The sequence below is a fragment of the Tachyglossus aculeatus genome, chromosome 17 (assembly GCF_015852505.1).
Source record: "Tachyglossus aculeatus isolate mTacAcu1 chromosome 17, mTacAcu1.pri, whole genome shotgun sequence".
Lineage (NCBI taxonomy): Eukaryota > Metazoa > Chordata > Mammalia > Monotremata > Tachyglossidae > Tachyglossus > Tachyglossus aculeatus.
Window position 1 is genome coordinate 13,281,506 of NC_052082.1, and position 23,639 is coordinate 13,305,144.

The 23,639-nt window shown below is 51.9% G+C and overlaps 1 protein-coding gene across 1 annotated transcript in view; it reads right to left on the reverse strand.

Annotated features, from left to right (window-relative positions):
- The window catches only part of SHROOM3 (shroom family member 3), an 83,674-nt gene that overhangs the window by 11,516 nt on the left and 48,519 nt on the right, over positions 1-23,639 (reverse strand). Inside the window, exons 8-11 of the mRNA XM_038758789.1 lie at positions 17,509-17,640; positions 4,401-7,560; positions 2,614-2,690; positions 1,359-2,126 (exon numbers count right to left, since the gene is read on the reverse strand). Of these exons, the coding sequence (XP_038614717.1) occupies positions 1,359-2,126; positions 2,614-2,690; positions 4,401-7,560; positions 17,509-17,640 (4,137 nt within the window). The remainder of the gene's footprint in view (positions 1-1,358; positions 2,127-2,613; positions 2,691-4,400; positions 7,561-17,508; positions 17,641-23,639) is intronic.

The following is a 23,639-nucleotide window of genomic DNA, read 5'->3' on the forward strand; positions in this document are numbered from 1 at the left end:
AACTGAGGTACGGAAAAGGTAAGTGACTTGCCCAAGGCCACACAGCAGACAAGTGACAGGGCAGGGATTAGAACCCTTGACCTGACCCTCAGGTCTGTTCTCTAATCACTACACCATGCTGCTTCCCATGTAAGGTGGGTCTAGATGGGGGCTGAGAGTGTGTTGGGGGATATGTGAAGGGAAGACTGGTGGGGAGGAGGAGCCTTTCTAACAGCATTTCTGGATGGGTGGGTCCTAGAATGCAGAGCGGGTGACACCACGTAGCTCCGCTTCAGCCATTCACGTTATGTCCCTTGTGTCACCCATGAGACCGGAAGCCCCTTGGGGACAGAAGTAGAGCCTCTGACTTCAGCCCGTTTCCCAAGTCCTGAGTCCAACAGGACTCCTCCCTCCTTTCCCATCTCCTTCCCTCCTTCCCCATCTCCTTCCCTCCTCCTTTCCTTTCTCCTTTCCCTTCTCCTTCCCTTCTCCTTTTCTCCTCCTTCCCCATCTCCTTCCCTCCTCCTTCCCCATCTCCTTTCCTCCTCCTTTCCCATCTCCTTCCCTCCTCCTTTCCCATCTCCTTTCCTCCTCCTTTCCCATCTCCTTTCCTCCTCCTTTCCCATCTCTTTTAGACTGTGAGCCCACTGTTGGGTAGGGACTGTCTCTATATGTTGCCAACTTGTACTTCCCAAGCGCTTAGTACAGTGCTCTGCACACAGTAAGCGCTCAATAAATACAATTGATGATGACGATGATGATGATGATGAACACCCTGCACTGGTGATGTGAACAACACCACAGATGTTGGGGGTAAAGGGCCTCTAAAGGTGGAAGCAGTTGGCAAAACCTGGATGGCCTCTTGGCAACCCCATAGCCTAACTGACAAGTGGTCAGGGGGCCTCCTGGGCTGGGCCCCCTCAACTGCCCAGGAATCAAGGTGCTGCTGGGTGGTCTGGAGGGGTCAAGTGAAATTTGGGGCCCTGCTGCTGCCACTGCTGTGTTCCTGAACTCTGTAGGGAGACTGGGTCAGGAGGGACAGGAAGGGATCGGAGATCAGGGGGACAAGGTGACGGAGAGGGGCAGAAAGGGATAGGAGCTGACAGGAGAGGGCGGGGGGGCACCTCTGAGTGTTTGCAAAGTCACCCCCAAATTGGCCCTTGCTAGGCTGCCTCAGATTACTCACTCTTCCAGGGCAGATATGAGGGTGTCCAGCTGCCCGGCATTGGTCCCCTGCCCCTCTCTGTCCTCAGGCTGTACTGAGGCCCTGAGGGTTGGACTCTGGCTAAGCCTGGTGGGGCCAGTGACTCAACTTCCTCTGGGCTCTGGGACCGGGACTAAGGGAGGATTGCAGGGATGGTGGCAGGGGGGAGTCTCACCTGACAGGGGCTCCCACCGAGGGTCCCTGGGCCCAGCTGTCCAGGGCCTCCAGAAGCTGGACTGGGGGTGGGGGCAGGGGTAGCTCATCCAGGCCCTCGCCCCACAGCCCCCCAGGTGGGGGAGGAGGAGGAGGAGGAGGCGGGGCATCCCACGAGAGGCCCGGAGCTGGGGTGGACCCCATGTCCCTGACAAACACGTCATCATCGTTGTCTTCTGTGGTGGCTGCTTCCTCTGGAGGCGGCGGGCTGGAGCGCAGTGCTGACTCAGAGATGCGGAGGGAGACCCTCTCGAACGGGTGGTGGCTGGGGTCAGAATCGGGGCTACTGGCCTGGGCCTGCCCCACCCAGGAGGGCACAGGGGCCTTCGGGGTCTCAGCTGTGGATCCGGGCCCGAGCAAGCTGGCCCATCTCACCCGGGGGGGCGGGGGTCTCTCGGGCGGTAAGACCTTCGAACTCTGCCTGCGCTCTTCGGCCGCAGCTTCGGGGGATCTGGGGCTGCCCCTGGTGGGCACGGGCAGCCCTTCTGGGGAAGGAGGCTGCCTCCCCACCAGCTCTGCCCAGCATGCCGACTCTGCCCACCCTGCTCGCAGCTCTGAGGCCGGTGGGGGAAGCGGGGGTCTTGGATCTCGGGGCTGGGCCTCCGTCCCTGCTGGCTTGAAGGTGGCTGGTCGGCGGATGAGGTTCCCTGCTCCTTGGAGGCCAAAGCTGGCTCTGTGAGGGCCAGAGTAGTGGACCTGTGATGGTGTCTCCCGGGGACTTCTGAGTGCTCTAAAGTGAGACATAATAATAATAATGGCATTTGTTAAGCGCTTACTATGTGCCAAGCACTGTTCTAAGCACTGGGGTAGACACAAGGTAATAGGGTTGTCCCACGTGGGGCTCACAGTCTTTATCCACATTTTACAGATAAGGTAACTGCGGCACAGAGAAGTGGCTTGTCCAAGGTCACGAAGCAGACAAGTGGCAGAGCCAGGATTAGAACCCATGTCTTCCGACTCCCAAGCCCATGGTCTTGCCACTAAGCCATGCTGCTTCTCAAGCATGTGAATGGGGACTGTGGCACCAGAACACGAGGTGACAAGTTGGAAACCGGTCAGAGAATCCTACACTTTCTTCCTTGACCCCATGGACACTATGCCTCCAGCTCATTGGTTTGTTTTCTCAGGTAGGTAGAGGCACCTGCCCAGGGCTGGCAGGAAAGGGTTTCACTGCCTGCGTCCTTAGGAGGAAGGGCTGAGGGGGCAGGGCTACGTACTTGGCTCCAGGTTCGGCCAGGCCGGGAGGGTCCTGTCCCAGAAGGCCACAATCACTGCTTTCCTCCAGCAGCAAGTCCTGAATAGAGAAAAATTCAAAGTAGTTTATTGTATCTCAACCCCCCCCCCCCCTCCCCGCCGCAGCTCAGGCAAGGTGCTACAATAGACTTTCCCCCCGCTCTCTGCCCTGCTGGGCACACACACACACAGTTACACGGTAGCCATAATAATAATAATTGTGGTTAGGCGCTTCCTAAGTGCCAGGCACTGTACTAAGTGCTAGCATGGATGCAAGCAAATTGGGTTGGACATAGTCCCACGTGGAGCTCGCAATCTCAATCCCCATTTTACAGATGCAGTAACTGAGGTCTAGAGAAGTGAAGTGACTTGCTCAAGGTCACACAGCAGCCAAGTGGCAGAGCTGGGATTAGAAGTAGGCACTGTCTCTATATGTTACTGATTTGTACCTCCCAAGCAGAACTTAGTACAGTGCTCTGCAAACAGTAAGCACTTAATAAATACTATTGAATGAATGAACCCATGATCTTCTAACCCCCAGGCCCGTGCACTATCCAGTACGCCATGGAAACAAGAAGTCATGGCCCTCCCATTTGCCCTCTCCGCTGGAAGGGTGAGCTGTCTGCCCAGGCCTACTTGTGGCCTGGGCTCCGTACAGGGCTTTCTGTAGGAAGACTGACACAAATCGGGTGGGATATGAAAGGGACGGGGCCAAAGGGGGAGAAAATAAAATGGGTGGGGGCGAGGGGTGAAGGGAAAGAGGGATAAAGAAAGGGAAGAGGTATGGGGGGATGTTGGGGATGGAGAGACAGTTGCGGAAGGGACACTTATCCCCTCTCTCTGACCATGGCTCACTGTAGGGGGTTGGAAGCCCGTGGCAACGAGGCCAACTGGCCAGGCCGGTGCCTGTGAACAGGAATGTCGGCCTAGCTGGAAATCCCCCGTAAGAGAAGCACCGGCCTGAGAGTCAAAAGGACCTGTGTTTTAATCCCAGATCTGCCACTTGTCTGCTGTGGGACCTTGGGCAGATCACTTCACTTCCCTGTGTCTCAGTTACCTCATCTGTTAAATGGGGATTAATAATAATAATAATGATGATGGTATTTACTAAGCGTATGTGCAAAGCACTGTTCTAAGCACTGGGGAGGTTACAAGGTGATCAGGTTGTCCCATGGGGGGGCTCACAGTTTCAATCCCCATTTTATAGATGAGGTAACTGAGGCACAGAGAAGTTAAGTGACTTGCCCAAAGTCACACAGCTGACAGCTGGTGGAGCCGGGATTTGAACCCATGACGTCTGACACCAAAGCCCATGCTCTTTCCACTGAGCCACGCTGCTTCTCATTAAGACTGTGAGTCCCATGTGGGGCAGGGATCTTGTCGAAACTGAATGACTTGTTCCCACCCCAGCGCTTAGAACAGTGCCTGGTATATAATAAGCTCTTAACAAGTACCATAAGGTTAGACCAGGAGCTCTATGGACCAAAAGCCAGTTTTGTGGCAGTGGTAAATGGCAGCAGCGGCAAAGGTCACCATTGCTACTTCTGCCAACCCTGATGCTAGGAGACTTTGGCCTGTGCCCCTGGCTCCAGGCGGGGTCCTTAACGGGATCCCACTTTGGCCCATGTGGTCACGGGATGAAATCGGGACGGTCCCACCTTGGGAACAGACCCCTCAGGAGATGGGGAAGCAGGGAGTGGGGAGGGGCTCGAGCCTGGGGATGTCCCAGCTGGGATGGAGGCAGAGAGCGCTCCCCAGAGTGAGGACGTACCGGCCCCTTCTTGGCTGTGACGGGGGAAGATTTGGACCTCACGTGCACAGGGGTAGCGTAGCCGTCTGGGCGTTCCAGAAGGTCCTCGGCGGACATGGATTTCCCGGAGTTCCTGGAAGGGGGTGGGGGAGGCACCCGCTCCCAGGCCCACTCCCGCCACTGAGAGCCGCGGGACCCCCCGCCCGTCCACCACCCCTGCTCCCCTCTGGGTCGGGACCCCAAGCGTTGGTCCCCGGGGAGCTGGATGCTGGCCAGGGAGCTGCTGCGGTCACGCAGGGCCCCTTTGGGGTGGGAGCCGCCCAAAGCCAGGGCCCCGGAAAGGCCTGGGGGCAGGGTGGAGGAGACCCGACCAGCCTCGGATGCCCACCGCGGGCCTGGGCTCTGCTCCTGCAGAGAATTCATGCTGGAGGCCGAGGAGAGTCCACCGGAACAGGCTGCTCCCAGGCAGGGCTGGGGGGCTAAGCTCTGGGAATGCTCTCGCAGCAGTCCCCCGGCCCCTGTCTCCCGGTAGAAGCAGCAGGAGGAGGAAGCAGAAGAGCCGGAGGAGAGTCGCGAGGCAGTCTTGCGTTGGACGTAGTCGGCCAGGACACTCTGCTGGAACTGCTTGAGCTGGGGCCGCGAGAGGCTCAGGGTGGAGCAGGCCTTCCCCTCCCTCTCGAAGATCCTGCGCCTGTCGGCCACGGTGTTCTCCAGGAAGCTGAGGGCCGGGCCCTTCCTCGGGGACAGCTCGCCCTCCTCCGCGACCCCCACCTCGTTCATCTTCTCGGGTTCGGAGTACGACCGCTTCTTCTGCTCGGCAGTCAGCCGGCGACGGGCGCCAATGCGGGTGGCCGGAGGCCCCGGGCCCTCGCGGGGAGAGCTGCCGTCCCCGGGGGTGACGCTATGACGCTCCCGGGGCCTATGAGGGGAGGCCGCGGCCACCGTGGCTGCTGCCATGTGTGCCCCTGGGCAGCTCGGCCCCACGTGGGCCGAGGTCGGCCTCTGTCTGGGCCCGCTCCGGGCCGGGACTGAGCCGTTGAGGCCGAGGTCCAGGTCCCGGCGGCGGAAGGAGGTGGCCCCCAGCACACGGGACTGTGCGCTCTTGATGCTATTGCGGTAAGCCCGGTTGAAGGTGCCGTCCAGCTGGGGGGAGTCCGGTCCATCGTCCCTCCACTGGGCTTCCCTCTCGGATGTCCTGGACAGCTGGACGGTGCTCTGGCTCCGGGAGAGGGGAGGAGTCTGGCGTGTCGATTCAGGGGGTGCCCAGAGGGCCCTGTTGGCTCGCACTTCCCCGGCCTGGACTGAGGGCTCCTTGGGGCCAGGGACTCCAGCTTCGCCCACTGAGTTCTCAGGGCTGTTGAGCGCCGCCAGGTCCGGCCCCCCTGTTTCCGGCCCGCTGGGCCTGTAGGTGTGGCCGAGGAGAATACCCACATTCGGGGACCTTTGGCTGCCTGACTCCCGCTGCTCGATGAGGCTTACCTTCTCCAGCACCGAGCGGCAGGGCTGGGGGGACAAGGGGCCCCCCAGTATCAGGGGGCTCTGGCCTGGGCTGGCTGTTTTGGGGAGGGGCGGAGATGTGGGTTCCTGAGGTCTGCGCTCAGAGCGAAGGAAGGTCAGAGCCGGGATAATGGGTTTGGCCTCAGTCCCCAGGCCGAAACCGGACCTGTCTGAGCGAGGCTGGGGGTCAGTGGGGTCCGGCCGGTGGCCCTCCTCCTCAGCTTCCCTTTGGTCGCCTACCATAGTGACCAGCCTGCCGGACAGGTAGTTTACTGGCTGCCCCTCTCTGGGCTCGGGGCTTCCGTCCCCTCTGGTGCCTTCCGGAATATCTTGCAGGGACCGGAAGGCTGACCTGGTCCTTAAGCAGCCAGCCCGGGGGGTCTGGACTGGGCCATCTCTCTCGGGCCTCCAGCGAAGGGTGACTTCCTGGCCCTCCGGGAACTCAACCCCCGAAGGTCCCGGACCCTGGTGGTCCTCTCTTCCCTCCCAGGCCGGAGCCAGGGGAGGCTCAGGGGCAGAGCGGCGGGAGCCCAACCATACACTGGGTGGGCTCCCATTCCCCTGGGCGAATGTGCCGCCAACCTCTTCAGCTATGGCGTCCGACTCCCCTCTCCTCACCGAGGTTGCCTCAGGCCCCACCAGGAAATGGGGCTGGTAGGAGACGAACCTGGAGGCCGCCTCTGGCTTCCTCTGAGCCACCGGCGCCGGCTGCTGATCGGGACCCCGAGGGAAGAGGGCAGACTGCCGGCTGGCTCCGTCCTGCCCTGAGGTGGCCATCCTGTGGTTCGCATGAGGAGCGGGAACGCGGCCACTCTCCTTGGCCAGGGCCGGGTAGAGGGTACCCGTGCCGCTGGCGGGAGGCTGCGGCACCTGGGCAAAATGTGGCTCCGGGGCGGGCACGGGATAGACGCCTGTGGGGAGCAGGGGCTGGCCGGGCCGGGTGGTCCGGGCGTAGACGGGAGCGGCCCTCGCCGGGGGGCCGCTCTCCAGGCCCTTCTGTGGCACAGGGTCCGGTTGCTGCTCTAGGGGCACCTGCTGCTCTGAGGGCCCGGGGCTCCGACGGGGCCTGATCTGGTCCACGCCTGCCCGGGAACCGGCCCGCTCGTGGTGCCGGGTGGCAGCGTAGCTGTCTCGTCGAGCCGGCGGCTGGGGGGCCCCCATCTTGGGACAAGGCTGGTCAGGGAAGGCTTCGGGGGGTCCAAGGCAGCGCTGGATCTGGGCTGGGGGCCCGCCCCCCCTCGGACCTCTCTCTCCCAGCTCCCGGGACTCGCCCCCGGGGAGGAGCACGGCCGAAGAGTCGACCTCGTACTCCGCTGAAACGCCATGCCGAGAGTCGTAGACCGTCTTGATGTACCGGATGTCGGCCTGCCTCATCCCCGCCAACCCGCTGGGCCGGGGGGAGGCGGGGATTCCGGGGTCCGCTCCCTCCCAGCTGGGGAGACCCGGGGGCGGAGGGTACTCGAGGACGCTGGAGCTAGTGGAGAAGGAGCTGTACGCGGAGTCCCTCTTGCTGTGCAGGTGGGCCATCTGGTCGATGCTGCTGGTGGACTTGGCAGGTGAAAGGAGGTGCCGGGGAGGATAGCCACCGGGGTCCAGGCTTTCCATACTGCCCCGTGAGCTGTACTGGTCAGGGCTGGTTCTCGGATAGCCATGGTCCAGACTGGACAGGTCACTTGCGGAGGAGCTGGAAGAGAGAGAGAGGAGGATCACTTGGAGCGGCTGGTGGGAGAAAATGGGCGAGCAGAGTCGAGTCGCTGACACGTTGTTATCTCCTTGGTGAGTCGCTGTCCTGCTTTTCTGTCTCACATGGGATCCCTCTGGGTCAAGGGGTGGGGGTACAGTGTGTGTTGTGTGTGTGTTTGTGTATGTGTATTGTGGGGAGGAGGGTGCCATTCCTTCCTCTTGCAGCCCCACATCCCCAGCACCCGGCTGGGGAGAAAGGGGAGTGAGGGTGCTTATATATGTGTATATAAGTAATAAGAATAAGAATAATGCTGGCATTTGTTAAGCACTTACTATGTGTGAAGCACTGTTCTAAGCAACAGGGAGGCTACAAGGTGATCAGGTTGTCCCAGGGGGGCTCACAGTCAATCCTCATCTTACAGATGAGGTAACTAAGGCACAGAGAAGTTAAGTGACCTGCCCAAAGTCACACAGCTGACAATTGGCGGAGCTGGGATTTGAACCCATGACCACTAACTCCAAAGCCCGTGCTCTTTCCACTGAGCCACGCTGCTTCTCTTTATTCTATTTATTTTATTCATGATATGTGTATATCAATCAATCAATCAATCAATCAATCGTATTTATTGAGCGCTTACTATGTGCAGAGCACTGTACTAAGCGCTTGGGAAGTACAAATTGGCATCACATAGAGACAGTCCCTACCCAACAGTGGGCTCACAGTCTAAAAGGGGGAGACAGAGAACAGAACCAAACATACCAACAAAATAAAATAAGTAGGATAGAAATGTACAAGTAAAATAAATAAATAAATAAATAAATAGAGTAATAAATATGTACAACCATATATACACATATACAGGTATATATCTAATTCTATTTATTTCTACTGATGCCTGTTTACTGGTCTTGATGTCTGTCTCCTCCTCCCCACCCAGACTGTGAGCCCGTTGTTGGGTAGAGGTTGTCTCTATTTGTTGCTGAATTGTACTTTCCAAGCACTTAGCACGATGCTCTGCACACAGTAAGCGCTCAATAAATACAATTGAATGAATGAATGAATGAATGAATGAATGAATGAATGAATGAGAAAGGAAGGGAGCGGTGCTGGGACACAGAATCCAAGGCTTAGAGAGTGGCGAGGTCACTGCCAGTTGCAATACTGGCTCTCGATGGAGTTGTTTCATTTGCCAGAGGCTGGACAGGTCAGGCCATACTTGGGCCTGGGTTCACTGCCCTTTCAGCCCCTGTCATCCCAGGCGCTCTTGGGGCAATCGCCTCTTTCCCACCCACATGCCACTCTCCTATTTACCCCTGCTCTCCACCCAGAATGGCACTGCCCTGGGTGGGCCACCCCTGCTCAGAAATAGATCATGCCCCTCTCTGGAACGGGAAATATGCTAGAGGGAGAGAGGAAGGGAGGGAATGAGGGAGATGGAGAGAAGGAGAGAAAGCGAGAGCAAGATGGAAACTGTATCTCAGTTTCCTCATCGGCAAAACGGAGGTTCAATAGCTACTCTCCCTCCCTCTTAAATTGTGAGCCCTGTGAGGGGCAGGGACTATGTCCTATTTGATTATCCTTAATCTGCCACAGTGCTTGGCATGTCATCATCAACTATGGTACTTACTCATCATCATCAATCATATTTATTGAGCGCTTACTGTGTGCAGAGCACTGTACTAAGTGCTTGGGAAGTACAAATTGGCAACATATAGAAACAGTCCCTACCCAACAGTGGGCTCACAGTCTAAAAGGGGGAGACAGAGAACAAAACCAAACATACTAACAAAATAAAATAAATAGAATAGATATGCACAAGTGAAGTAAATAAATAAATAGAGTAATAAATATGTACAAACATATATACATATATACAGGTGCTGTGGGGAAGGGAAGGAGGTAAGATGGGGGGGATGGAGAGGGGGACAAGGGGGAGGGATACCCCCCTTACTGAATGCTTACTATGTGCAGAGCACTGTACTAAATGCTTGGGAGAGTAACAGTAATAATTATGGTATCTCTTAAGCACTTACTATGTGCCAAGCACTGTTCTAAGTTGCGAGCACTGTTCTAAGCACTGTGCAACTGAGTTGGTAGACACGTTCCCTGCCCACAACAGGCTTACAGTCTACTCATCATTACTGTTGTGATATACTCCCAAGTGGTCAGTACATTTTTTTCAATGGCATTTATTAAGCGCTTACTACGTGCAAAGCACTGTTCTAAGCGCTGGGGAGGTTACAAGGTGATCAGGTTGTCCCATGGGGGGGCTCACAGTCTTCACCCCCATTTTACAGATGAGGTAACAGGCACAGAGAAGTTAAGTCACACAGCTGACAATTGGCAGAGCCGGGATTTGAACCCATGACCTCTGACTCCAAAGCCCGGGCTCTTTCCACTGAGCCACATTGCTTCCCACTCAGTAGATGCACACAGTAACTGCTGCTGGAACAATAAAATTCCACCACCCCTAAAGTAGAAACTCTAAAGCTGGTAAGGGGCAGTGGGAGGGACACCCCATGCACAGTGAGACCTGTCTCATCTGCCTTCTGGCCTTCGAGATTCGGCATCCAGGATCTCTGCCTCTCTGGCTCTTGAAGTAGGTAAGTGGATCAAGCAGTCAATCAATCAGTTGTACATACTGAGTGCTTACATGTACAATCACAATGCACAATGTACATGTACATGTACAATTACATGTACAATATGTACAATCAATTGTACATATTGAGTGCTTAGAGAAGCAGCGTGGCTCAGTGGAAAGAGCCCGGGCTTGGGAGTCAGAGGTCATGGGTTCTAATCCCGGCTCCCCCACATGTCTGCTGTGTGACCTTGGGCAAGTCACTTAACTTCTCTGAGCCTCAGTTCCCTCATCTGTAAAATGGGGATGAAGACTGTGAGCCCCACGTAGGACAACTTGATCACCTGAATCCCCCCCAGCACTTAGAACAGTGCTCTGCACATAGTAAGTGCTTAATAAATGCCATTATTATTATTATTATTATTATTCTCTGAGCCTCAGTTCCCTCTTCTGTAAAATGGGGATGAAGACTGTGAGCCCCATGTGGGACAACCTGATCACCTTGTATCCCCCAGCTCTTAGAACAGTGCTTTGCACATAGTAAGCGCTGACCAAATGCCATTATTATTATTATTATCATCATCATCAATCGTATTTATTGAGTGCTTACTATGTGCAGAGCACTGTACTAAGCGCTTGGGAAGTACAAATTGGCAACATATAGAGACAGTCCCTACCCAACAGTGGGCTCACTTGAGTGCAGAGCAATGCAAGACATGCAACAGATTTGGGAGACACGTTCCCTTTTCTCAAGGAGCTTATGGTCTAGAGGGGGAGACAGATATTAAAAGAAATTACAGAGTGTTGTGGGCCTCAGGGTGGGGTGAATTTCCAAGTGCAAAGGTGACGCAGAAGGAAGAGTGGGAGAAATGAGGGATTAATCAAGGCTTTAAAGGCGGGGCGAGTGGTCGACTGTTAGAGATGAAGGGGGAGGGACTTCCAGACTATGGAAGACTATGGACTATTAAGCGCTTAGTACAGTGCTCTGCACACAGTAAGTGCTCAAGAAATACGATTGATTGATTGATTGATTGATCCAGACCAGATAAAGGATGTGGATGAGGGTTTGGTGGTGAGATAGACAAGTTGGAGGAACTGTGAGCAGGTTGGCAAACCCAGCTCTGCCCATTGTCAGCTGTGTGACTTTGGGCAAGTCACTTCTCTGTGCCTCAGTTACCTCATCTGTAAAATGGAGATTAAGACTGTGAGCCCCCCGTGGGACAACCTGATCACCTTGTAAACTCCCCAGCACTTAGAACAGTGCTTTGCACATAGCAAGTCCTTCCCAAATGCCATCCTCATTATTATTAGTATTATTAGGCAGCATTATTATTATTGGAGAAGCAGCGTGGCTCAATGGAAAGAGCCCAGGCTTTGGAGTCAGAGGTCATGGGTTCAAATCCCGGCTCGGCCAATTGTCAGCTGTGTGACTTTGGGCAAGTCGCTTAACTTCTCTGTGCCTCAGTTACCTCATCTGTAAAATGGGGATGAAGACTGTGAGCCCCCCGTGGGACAACCTGATCACCTTGTAACCTCCCCAGCGCTTAGAACATTACTTTGCACATAGTAGGCGCTTAATAAATGCCATTATTATTATTATTATTCTTAGGCACAATTCTTCTCAATCTTGTACATATTTACTATTCTATTTATTTTGTTAATGATGAGCATATAGCTATAGTTCTATTTGACGATTTTGACACCCGTCTACATGTTCTGTTGTCTGTCTCCCCCTTCCAGACTGTGAGCCCGTTGTTGGGTAGGGACTGTCTCTATACGTTGCCGACTTGTCCTTCCCAAGCGCTTAGTCCAGTGCTCTGCACACAGTAAGCGCTCAATAAATACGGCTGAATGAATGACTGAGTGAACGGTTCCTCCTTTGGTCTTTCTCCGCCAGGAAATTTCGTGAGAAATGGATCATCTCTCCCTGCTCAGTTGTATTTTCTAGGTCTGCTGGAGAGAGCTGCTGTGGCTTTGGGGGGATGACCGACCACTAGATGCCACTGGTGCCTCTCAGAAACACAACTGGGCAAACTGGGGGCCAAGCTGAGGGGCCGTGGTGTGTGGTTTTTGTGTACGTGTGCATTCATTCATTCATTCAGTCGTATTTATTGAGCGCTTACTGTGTGCAGAGCACTGTACTAAGCCCTTGGGAAGTACAAGTCGGCCACATACAGAGACAGTCCCTACCCAACAACGGGCTCACAGTCTAGAAGGGGGAGACAGACAACAAAACAAAACGTGTGGACAGGTGTCAAGTCGTCAGAATAAATAGAAATAAAGGTAGATTCACTCATTCATTCAATCGTATTTATTGAGCGCTTCCTGTGTGCAGAGCACCGTACTAAGCGCTTGGGAGACAGACGACAAAAGAAAACGTGTGGACAGGTGTCATCACAATAAATAGAAATAAAGCTAGATCTCCTTAATGATAATACTTATGGTATTTGTTAAGCACTTATTAGGGGTCAAGCGCTGTTCTAAGCACTTGGGAAGATACAAGTTAATTAGGGTGTGTGTGTGTGTGTGTGTGTGTGTGTGAGAGAGAGAGAGAGAGAGAGAGAGAGAGAGAATAAGAATGTCCTATTTGTAAAGTGCTTCCTCTCTGCAAAGCAATGTACTAACAATAATAATACTAGTAATTATGGTATTTAATACTACTACTACTAATAATGATGGCACTTATTAAGCGCTTACTATGTGCAAAGCACTGTTCTAAGCGCTGGGGAGGTTACAAGGTGATCAGGTTGTCCCACGTGGGGCTCACAGTCTTAATCCCCATTTTACAGACGAGGGAACTGAGGCCCAGAGAAGTGAAGTGACTTGCCCCAAGTCACCCAGCTGACAATTGGTGGAGCCGGGATTTGAACCCATGACCTCTACTCCAAAGCCCGGGCTCTTTCCACTGAGCCACGCTGCTTCTCTAAGGGCTTTGTTAAGCGCTTACTAAGTGCCAAACAATATTCTAAGCACTGGGGTGGATATAAGCAAGTCAGGTTGGACATAGTCCCTGTCCCACGTGGGACTCACAGTCTCAATCCTCAGTTTACAGATGAGGGACAGAGAAATGAAGTAACTCACCCAACATCACACAGCATACAAGAGGCAGCACCGGGATTAGAATCTGTGACCTGCTGATTCCCAGGCCTGTGCTCTTTCCAGTATACCATGTTGCTTCTAAACACTGGGGTAATAATAATAATAATAACAATGATGGCATTTATTAAGCACTTACTATGTGCAAAGCACTGTTCTAAGCGCTGGGGAGGTTACAAGGTGATCAGGTTTTCCCACGTGGGGCTCACCGTCTTAACCCCCATTTTACAGATGAGGGAATAGAGGCCCAGAGCGGTGAAGTGACTTGCCCAAAGTCATACAGCTGACAATTGGCAGAGCCGGCGTTTGAACCCATGATCTCTCTGACTCCAAAGCCCGGGCTCTTTCCACTGAGCCACGGCTACTGATTACATAATCAGGTTAGACTAGTCCGTGTCCCACAAGGGGCTCACAGCCTACAGAGGAGAGAGAATAATAATAATAATAATAATAATAATAATAATAATAATAATGATGGTATTTGTTAAACGCTTACTATGTACAAAGCACTGTTCTAAGCGCTGGGGAGGTTACAAGGTGATCAGTTTGTCCCAAGGGGGGCTCACAATCTTCATCCCCATTTTCCAGATGAGGTAACTGAGGCCCAGAGAAGTGAAGTGACTTGCCCAAAGTCATACAGCTGACAGTTGGTGGAGCCGGGACCTCTGACTCCAAAGCCCGGGCTCTTTCCACTGAGCCATGCTGCTTCTCCCAATAGGGAGAATAGGTATTGACTCCCCATTTTACAGATGAGGAAACTAGGCACAGAGAAGTTAAGTGATTTGCCCAAAGTCATCATCATCATCAATCGTATTTATTGAGCACTTACTATGTGCAGAGCACTGTACTAAGCGCTTGGGAAGTACAAATTGGCAACATGTAGAGACAGTCCCTACCCAACAGTGGGCTCACAGTCTAAAAGTCATATGACAGGTAAAGTGGAGGAGCCAAGATTAAAACCTAGGTTCTCTGATTCATTCATTCTTTCATTCAATTGTATTTATTGAGCACTTACTGTGTGCAGAGCACTGTACTAAGCGCTTGGGAAGTACAAGGCCACAGTGTATTTTTATGACTGGTGCTTCCATGGCTAATGCCCCTGCTGTCACAGACCCTGCTCACAAACCTTGGAGAGATGGACAGACAGAAGCCTTGTCAAGACCACCCCTGGCCTGTTATCCTAGCCCTTGCTGAGCCAGCTTTGGCTTTTTGAGGACCGGGGAGACGTATGAAAAACAATATTTTCATTCATTCACTCATTCAATCGTATTTATTGAGCACTTACTGTGTGCAGAGCACTGGACTAAGCACTTGGGAAGTCCAAGTTGGCAACATATAGAGACGGTCCCTACCCAACAATGGGCTCACAGTCTAGAAGGGGGGTTCACAGTCTAGAAGGGGAAATAATAATAATAATAATGGCATTTATTAAGTGCTTACTATGTGACAAGCACTGTTCTAAGTGCTGGGGAGGTTACAAGGTGATCAGGTTGTTCCCCAGGGGCTCACAGTCTTAATTGCCATTTTACAGATGAGGTAACTGAGGCACAGAGAAGTGAAGTGACTTGCCCAAAGTCACACAGCTGACAATTGGCAACCCATGACCTCTGACTCCAAAGCCCGGGCTCTTTCCACTGAGCCACGCTGTGAAATGTACCCTGCAGTGGGGAAAGGTTGGAGGCAGGGAGGGCAGACTGTAAGCTTGTTACGGACAGGGAGCATGTCTGCTAATTCAGTTGTATTGTACCCTCCCAAGTGCTTAATACAGTGCTCTGCACATTGTAAGTGCTCAATAAATTCCATTGATTGACTGATTGATTGATTCAATCAATCGTATTTATTAAGAGCTTACGGTGTGCAGAGCACTCATTCATTCAATTCAATCATATTTATTGAGCGCTTACTGTGTGCAGAGCACTGTACTAAGTGCTTGGGAAAGTACAATACAACAATAAAGAGTGACAATTCCTGCTCACAATGAGCTTACAGTCTAGAGGCGGGAAGACAGACATCAAAACAAATAAATAAAATTGCAGGTATACATGTATACATATATATGTATATAAGTGGTGTGGGGCTGTGGGGGGGTGGGAGGGAACAAAGGGAGCAAGTTGGGGTGACAGAAAAGGGAGTGGGAGATGAGGAAAAGTGGAGCTTAGACTGGGAAGTCCTCTTGGAGGAGATGGGCCTTCATTAAGGCTTTGAAGGTGGGAAGCACGATTGTCTGGCAGATTTGAGGAGGGAGGGCATTCCAGGCCAGAGGCAGGACGTGGGCCAGGGGTCGACGGCGGGACAGGTGAGAACGAGGCTCAGTGAGAAGGGTAGCATCAGAGAAGCGATGTGTGCAAGCTGGGTTGTAGAAGGAGAAAAGTGAGGTGAGGTAGGAGGGGGCAAGGTGATGGAGCACTTTCAAGCCAGTGGTTTTTGTTTGATAACGGATTGACTGATTGATTGGCAGCGAGGGAGCTGTAAGGGATGAATTGTGATGTTCACAACATACATAACAATGTGCGGAGTGGGACGTTGTGTTTGTGTGCATGTGTTGCTGTCGGGCCAGATGGGACAAGCCACCTCCTGAACAGCTGCCCCCAATTCAATTCCATTCAATCGTATTTATTGAGCACTTACTGTGTGCAGAGCACTGCACTAAGCACTTGGGAAGTACAAGTCGACAACATATAGAGACGGTCCCTACCCAACAATGGGCTCACAGTCTAGAAAGGGGAGGCAGACAACTAAACAAAACAAAACATGTAGACAGGTGTCAAAATCGTCAGAACAAATAGAATTAAAGCTATATGCACCTCATTAACAAAATAAATAGAATAGTAAATATGTACAAGTAAAATAGAGTAATAAATCTGTACAAATATATATATACAAGTGCTGTGGGGAGGGGAAGGAGGTAGGGCGGGGGGTTGGGGAGGAGGAGAGGAAAAAGGGGGCTCAGTTTGGAAAGGCCTCCTGGAGGAGGTGAGCTCTCAGTAGGGCTGTCACTACTGTCACCACTGTTGCCATCGCTGGCACAGAACTGTCTTCAGCCCAGAGTAAACCAGGGGGCAAGATGATGGCAGGAGGGTTGGATTTGGGCTTTCTCTTCTCTCCTGCAGTCTGGGTCTTAGAGTTGGCCAGGCCCTCACCCCCTGGGATCCCAGTGTTGGTTGCCTGGAGCTATTGTCTTTGTCTGCTTAACTCTTAATGCGTTTCCACAAAAGTAAGAGACTTGAGCCACCCTGTGTCAGCTCCTTTCCCCAAACAATATGGGGATAAGGGAGTTTGGGTTACTCTGTTCTGGGACAAAGTGACCAAGAGTGTGGGTGGCTGTGGGGTTTGGCTAGGAAGGAGACCAACTACTGGCAGAAATGTTGTCAGAAAGCCAGGCAGTCAATTCTGGCTTTGTCCCTCACCACCCACCAACCTCCCTCCCTCTCCTGTAGAGAAAGGGCCTGGCCTGCTCCCTCTCTCTCCCAGACACAACCCATCTTGAACTGAACCAGCCCAGGCCCAGAGGGTTTTGGCAAAAGACATCAGAGTACTTGTTTCCCTGAGGGAAGAAGAGCTACTTCCCAGTAATGCCCTGCTAGCAGCCCCCAGGACTTCTGCTACCTCGGTGAGGACTGGTCTGTGGGGAAGTCACTTAGCCTGCCCTGCCTCAGTTTCCCCACTTGTCTGGGAGCAGAGGCTGGAGGAAAAAGGCTTTGGAAGCCCTGGGTTTTCCCAAGAGACCATGCTCCCGATGGGGGGAAGCAGGAGAGAAGTGGGTAGGAAGCAGTGTGGCCTAGTGGAAAGAGCATGGGCCTGCTTAGAACAGTGCTCTGCGCACACCAAGTGCTCAGTAAATACCATCGATAGATTGACTGCAGTTTCCTTTTTGAATAGAAGAAAGCCCCAGTCAAGCCAACATCTCAGTGTTCACCCCCGCAGCAAACCAGCTCTTATTAGGTGGAGGTTTCTGGTTGTGACTCTGTGAAAGCCTTTAAAATGAAGTCCCTGAGAAACAGACCTCTGATCCCCACGGAGTCTTAAAGTGGCAGCAAATGGTTGGATTGATTCTAGCCTGCTCTTTCTCCCTCCTGCCCACACCCATCGACACGGGGCTGACTTCAAAGACGGGATTTGAGCTGGTTCCTGCCCCTGGGAGTGAGCATCCGGGGGTGGGGTGGGGGAGCGAGAAGGCCTTCGGCAAAAGAAGGAAGAAAACGTTCTCTTCTGGGAACTTGGCCCCGTGGCAGAAACAGAACCCTGCTGGGGCTCTCTGCGCTGCTGCTTACCTGGAATGGTAGGGCTGGTGCCAGGGCGGGCCCACCATGCCTTGCGACACTTGCATCATGCTGGCATCCGAAGGGTTCTCTCCACATTTGGTGGAATGCCAGGAGTGCGGACGGCTCCCAGGTTCACCCCTCCTGGGGACACAGAAGAGGAGCCCTCAGTGTTAGATCCGTTCATGGACACAGTCTCCAGGCCCCCCCTCACCCGACTCCCAGGCCACGGAAAGGGATGGTGGGGGCGGAGGGCACTGGACATTTTTATTCAGCACCAAACAGCCAGCCAACAGGTGCCCAGATACCGGAAAACTTCTACAGAGCTTGTGGCTCCCATGACTGCTTCTGATCACTCTCCTCTTAGTTCTGTGTCCTGGATGCAGTGACTCAATTTCTTCATTTACAAAAGATGAGACTCACAAGCTCTTCCCTTTTTCTGGGGCCTGGGAGGGCTTGGTGTTCCTTCAGGCCATGGAAGTTCACTAGGTGTGACCAAGATACCTCCGGTATCTCGGGCAAGGAGAAGCAGTTTAATATGATGACATCATACCTATTTGGGGGAACTATACTGATTTTGCACAATCAATCAATCAATCACATTTATTGAGTGCTTACTCTGTGCAGAGCACTGTACTAAGCGCTTGGGAAGTACAAGTTGGCAACATATAGAGATGGTCCCGACCCAACAGTGGGCTCACACTACTAGAGTTTAGCTTAGAAGTCTCTGGATCCCCAACTTGCTTCAGAGCCTCTCTGTTCTAGGGGGTTAGGAGACCTGGAGCCCAATACTGGTTTTACCACTTGTTTGCTTTGTAACCTTTCTGGACCTCAGTTTCCTCATCTGTAAAAACAGGGGATGACACCTGTTCCTTTTTTATGGCATTTATTAAGCGCTTACTATGTGCAAAGCACTGTTCTAAGTGCTGGGGGGATACAAGGTGATCAGGTTGTCACAGTCTTAATCCCCATTTTACAGATGAGGTAACTGAGGCACAGAGTAGTTAAGTGACTTGCCCAAAGTCACACAGCTGACAAGTGGCGGAGCTGGGATTTGAACCCATGACCTCTGACTCCCAAGCCCGTGCTCTTTCCATTGAGCCATTTGGGAAAGAATTCTCATTCTCTTGGGTGCATGCTACCCAAGAAAAGGAAAAACCAGCAGTCTGCAGATTTTTTGAGGTGAAAGTCAGCCTGTGTACCGTTGGAGAACACAACAAACTTTCAGGTTTTGTGGTGTCTGATCCCTGGGAGGGGAAAGCAGCCGGGTTCGGAGCTCACTGTGCCCGAATCTTGGCAAGGGAGGGGTCTGTTTGAGTTGACCGAACTCCCTTGCCCCTGTAGGCATCACTCACACAAAGAGCCTTTGTTGCTCTCTGGGCCACAAAAGAAGGAAATCCAGTCCTGTAGGATGGTGGGGCTGATGAAATTGGCTTTCCCAAAGGACAAGTGATGTCACTCCCTCAGCCTCCAGATGATCTCACCAAACCCCGAGTCGCTTTCCGTGGCTACCAGAGACTTTAAGTGCTGACGGGCTCATTTCTTGCTGGAGAGAGATGGAGTCTGTCTCTCCTCTTGCCCCTAGCAAGCAGCTCTTCTTAGCCATGGAATCCCAGAAATTCCCCTGACCCCCAGCTTCTGGTAAGATGAGGGAGAACAAGTCAACAGAGAAATTCCCACAGACTGCTGGGATCCCTAATAAACATGGGGCGATCCCAGATTCAGAGTTGACTCCTTGCTGGAACTCCTTCCCTTCTCATATTTGACAGATGATTACCTCCCCCCTCTTCAAAGCCTTATTGAAGGCACATCTCTTCCAAGAAGCCTTCCCTGACTAAGCCTCCTTTTCTCTTCTCCTACTCCTTCTGCATTACCTTGACTTGCTCCCTTTATTCATTCCCCACTCACAGCCCTATAGCACTTATGTACATATCTGTAATTTTTTAAATTTATATTGATGTCTGTCTCCCCCACCCAACCTAGATTGTAAGCCCTTTGTGGGCAGGGAACGTATTTGTTCACTGTTATATTGTACTCTCCCAGGTGCTTAGTACAGTGCTCTGCACACAGTAAGCACTCAATAAATACCACTAATGATAATGAAAGGCAGAAGTAGCATGACCAAGTGGAAAAAGTTTGGGAGTAGAAGACCTGGGTTCTAATCTCAGGTCCACCACTGTGCCCGCTGTGACACCTCGGGTAAGTCACTTAATTTTATGTGTCTCTGTTTCCTCATCTACATAATGGGGGTTAAATGTTTATTCTCTCTCCCTCCTTGGACTGTGAGGCTCGGGCAGGGTAGGGACTGTGTCCAATCTGCTTAACTTGTATTTACCCAAGTGCCTAGTACAGAGTTTGGCCCATAGTCAGAACTTACCAAATACCCCAATTATTATTACTGTGAGGCCAACTTCCTCCCAAATAGCACCCTGACCCCTGCCCATGGACAGGATGATCCAAACAACTCAGCTCTGGCCAGATCTTACTCCCAGCCCATCAATCAATCAATCAATCAATCGTATTTATTGAGCGCTTACTATGTGCAGAGCACTGTACTAAGCGCTTGGGAAGTACAAATTGGCATCACATAGAGACAGTCCCTACCCAACAGTGGGCTCACAGTCTAAAAGGGGGAGACAGAGAACAGAACCAAACATACCAACAAAATAAAATAAGTAGGATAGAAATGTACAAGTAAAATAAATAAATAAATAAATAAATAGAGTAATAAATATGTACAACCATATATACATATATACAGGTGCTGTGGGGAAGGGAAGGAGGTAAGACGGGGGGATGGAGAGGGGGACGAGGGGGGGAGGAAAGAAGGGGCTCAGTCTGGGAAGGCCTCCTGGAGGAGGTGAGCTCTCAGCAGGGCCTTGAAGGGAGGAAGAGAGCTAGCTTGGCGGATGGGCAGAGGGAGGGCAATTCCATCCTGACCACCAGATCTGGGGGCCGGAGAGCGACAAGGAAGAAGGCTGGAAAGCCCTTCTGCGGCTCTCATGGGTCACGTCTCTTCTTGCCGCATGTGTTAGAAATCTAGAGATCAGAAGTCTGGTATGAAAGTCAGGGTCGTCCCCTAAACTGCAGGGATTCTGGACAATTAATCAATCGATCGATCAATCTGTGGTTTTTATTGTTTGCTTACTCTGTGCAGAGCACTGTACTTCGACTTGAGAGTGAACAATACGACAGAGTTGGTAGACAAGTCTGCTGGTAGATGTGTACCCTGCCCACAACGAGTCTAGAGGACAAGATAAACAAATGGTAGAATTGGCTCTACAGCTAATTTTCTTCTCCCAAAACCCCCATAAATAATTATGGTACTTGTTAAGCTCTTACTGTGTGCTAAACACTGTTCTAAGTACTGGGGTACATACAAATTAACCTCACTTGGTCTTGAATCTCCCTGTGGCTGTTAGCCATCTGTCCAACCCTTCTGAGGACCCTGACATAAGGGGATTCAGAATTTCACTGGTTCAGGGACCAGAAGGACTCATCCAGTGCTTAGAACAGTGCCCCAGAGCTTAGAACAGTGCTGAGCACATAGTAAGTGCTTAGCAAATGCCATCATTAGTATTATTATCAATCAGAACAGAAACACCCAGAAGGCTTGGGGAGAGAAGTGTTTGCCAGTCTCCGGGACTGGAAGGATGATCGTTACTGTCAACAGGCAGGCGGGAGTCTGCCCATAGCTGGGGTTGGGGGGTCCCAAACCACAGCCGGAATTCACCCAAAGCCATGTCTTCCCGACGAATTCTCCGAAAAGCAGGCACTGTCCCGACCCCTCATCTAATTTCCCTCTAAGACTGGCCCCTGGATTCCCCAGTAATACTTGGCAAAGTGAGAGCGTAGCTAAGAAGCTTGTCAAGGTAAATGAACAGTGTTCCCTGCTAACGAGCCAGGGAGAACCTAAATTTTCTCATCTGTTCAAGGTACTGTTTTTGCTCATGACTCTCCCAGAAAAAGGAAGTGCTTTGCTGGGTCTCTTGTTCTTCCCCTTATATAGGGAGCCCCATATTTGACACAGATTGTGTTTGACCCGATTTTCTTGTAGGCATTCCAGTGCTCAGGGCAGTGCCTGGCACACAGTAAGCACTTAACAAATAACAATAATAATTCTGGTATTTGTTAAGTGCTTACTATGTGCCAGGCACTGTACTACTACTATATAATACTACTACTAATAGTAATAATACTACAACTAATAATGATAATAACAACAACTTTTTGCAGGGGCAGAAGAAGCCACAGATGGCTGAAAATTGTAATCAATGCTAATCTTTGAGAAGATGAAGACAGACTGTTATCTGGATAAGAAATCAAGAAGGGAGGCAGATGGACTACAACTCAAACATTCACAGTCGGGTGGGAAATCTTACATTCTGGCTGCAGGCATGCATATTTTGAAATCCACATAAATGCAAACAAACATGCTGAGAACCTTTGATGCCACAGTGGAAACCCTTGGCCCTGAGGCATTTTGAAACTTAGCAGAAGCTTGGGTGGGAACCGCTCCCAATAACAACAACAATAATAATAATTATGGCATTTGTTAGCGCTTACTATACGGCAGGCATTGTACTAAGTGCTGGGGTGGCTACAAGCAAATCAGGTTGGACACAGTCCCTGTCCCACGTGGCGCTCACAGTCTCCATCCCCATTTTACAGATGAGGTAACTGAGGCACAGAGAAGGGAAGTGACTTGCCCTAGTTCACACAGCAGACAAATGGCAGAGCAGGATTCAAACCCAGGACTTTCTTATTCCCAGGTCTGTGCTTTACCTACTACTCCATGCTGCTTCTAATAACAAGTCAGGCTGCAGATCCAACCACTGGGTTCCCACGGGGAACAATAAGTCAAAGAAGAGGGAAGAAATCCTAGCCACAGAGCGCAATGCTGTGGGGAGAATAATACAGCGAGAATGAAAAGAATGCAGACTGCCCTCCGCTTCACGTTCAAGTGAAAAATGCCAAGCATGAACCTGAAAAACCAGCTTCCAAATCCCTATCCCAGAGCTGCTCCGGGAGTCCGCAGGTCGGGAGTCATTCAGAGACAAGCCAGCCACCCTGGCAACGAACATAAATAGCAGTTCTGGAGAGCCCTGAAGATGCCTGTCTTTATTTGGGCCTCCCGGAACGTTAACTGACCGAACCCTCATCACTGCAAATAAGGAGAAAGTGCTGGACACATCCAGCTTCTGAGCCCGGCGCAGCTAAAGCCACAGTGAGAAAGAGGTGATGGTGAGTTTCCGGCCACTGTCAGGGATTCTTTGTTGCACATCCGGGGTCATTTTGACTCTTGAACTGAGTCTCTGGGGCTCACGAGCCAAATGACTACTTTCCCTGGAATCTGAGAAAGTGAACCTGCTGCCTTCTAGAGCCTCTCTGAAATTCCCCAAGGGAAACCCACTCTGCTCTCCAGGCTGCAGGGGGAGAGAACAGCGGTTCTGCAGCAAAGTCTTTGCTGGTTCAAGTTCAATACTCTACATGAAATTCAACACTCAGGAGGGTCACTGTGCCATGCAGATGCAGGGAGAGTGTTTGGTTGCTCAGGAGAGGACCCCCCACCCCCGCAGATGAGAGCAATCAATCAGATTTATTGAGTGCTTATCATCTACAGAACACTGTGCTAAGTGCTTGGGAGAGTATGACATAACCAACGGAATTAGCAGGCACGTTCCCTGCCCATAACAAGCTTACTCCCTAGAGGGACTGGGCCGGGCCCACCCCAAAACTTTGGAGCTTCCCAATCCTCCCTGGTGGCAGTCATCACGGATCAGAGTGGAGCCCCTCAGCTCTGAAACGTGCTCAGGGGCTCCCTGATACTCAGAGACAAGAGTGAGTGGGGAGAAAAGAAACAGGCCGAAGTTACCTTGTGGCCAGCATCAGCATTTTGGTCAACAAATCTCTGGCCAGGCTGACGTCAAACTCGGACGGAGGTGGATACAAGGTCATCTCTTTCCTACCCTTCTCCTTTCTGCCTTTTCCCAGGTTGTACAGACTTCCCAGCAGCTCCATATCTTGCTTCTCTGATGGTCTGAGCTGCCCAGGGCTCTATGGGCTTAGTGAGTCACCGAGGTAGTCCCATTCCCAGCAGCCCGCTAAGCTGGCCAGTTAAGACCTGATTCCTGCTCTCAGAG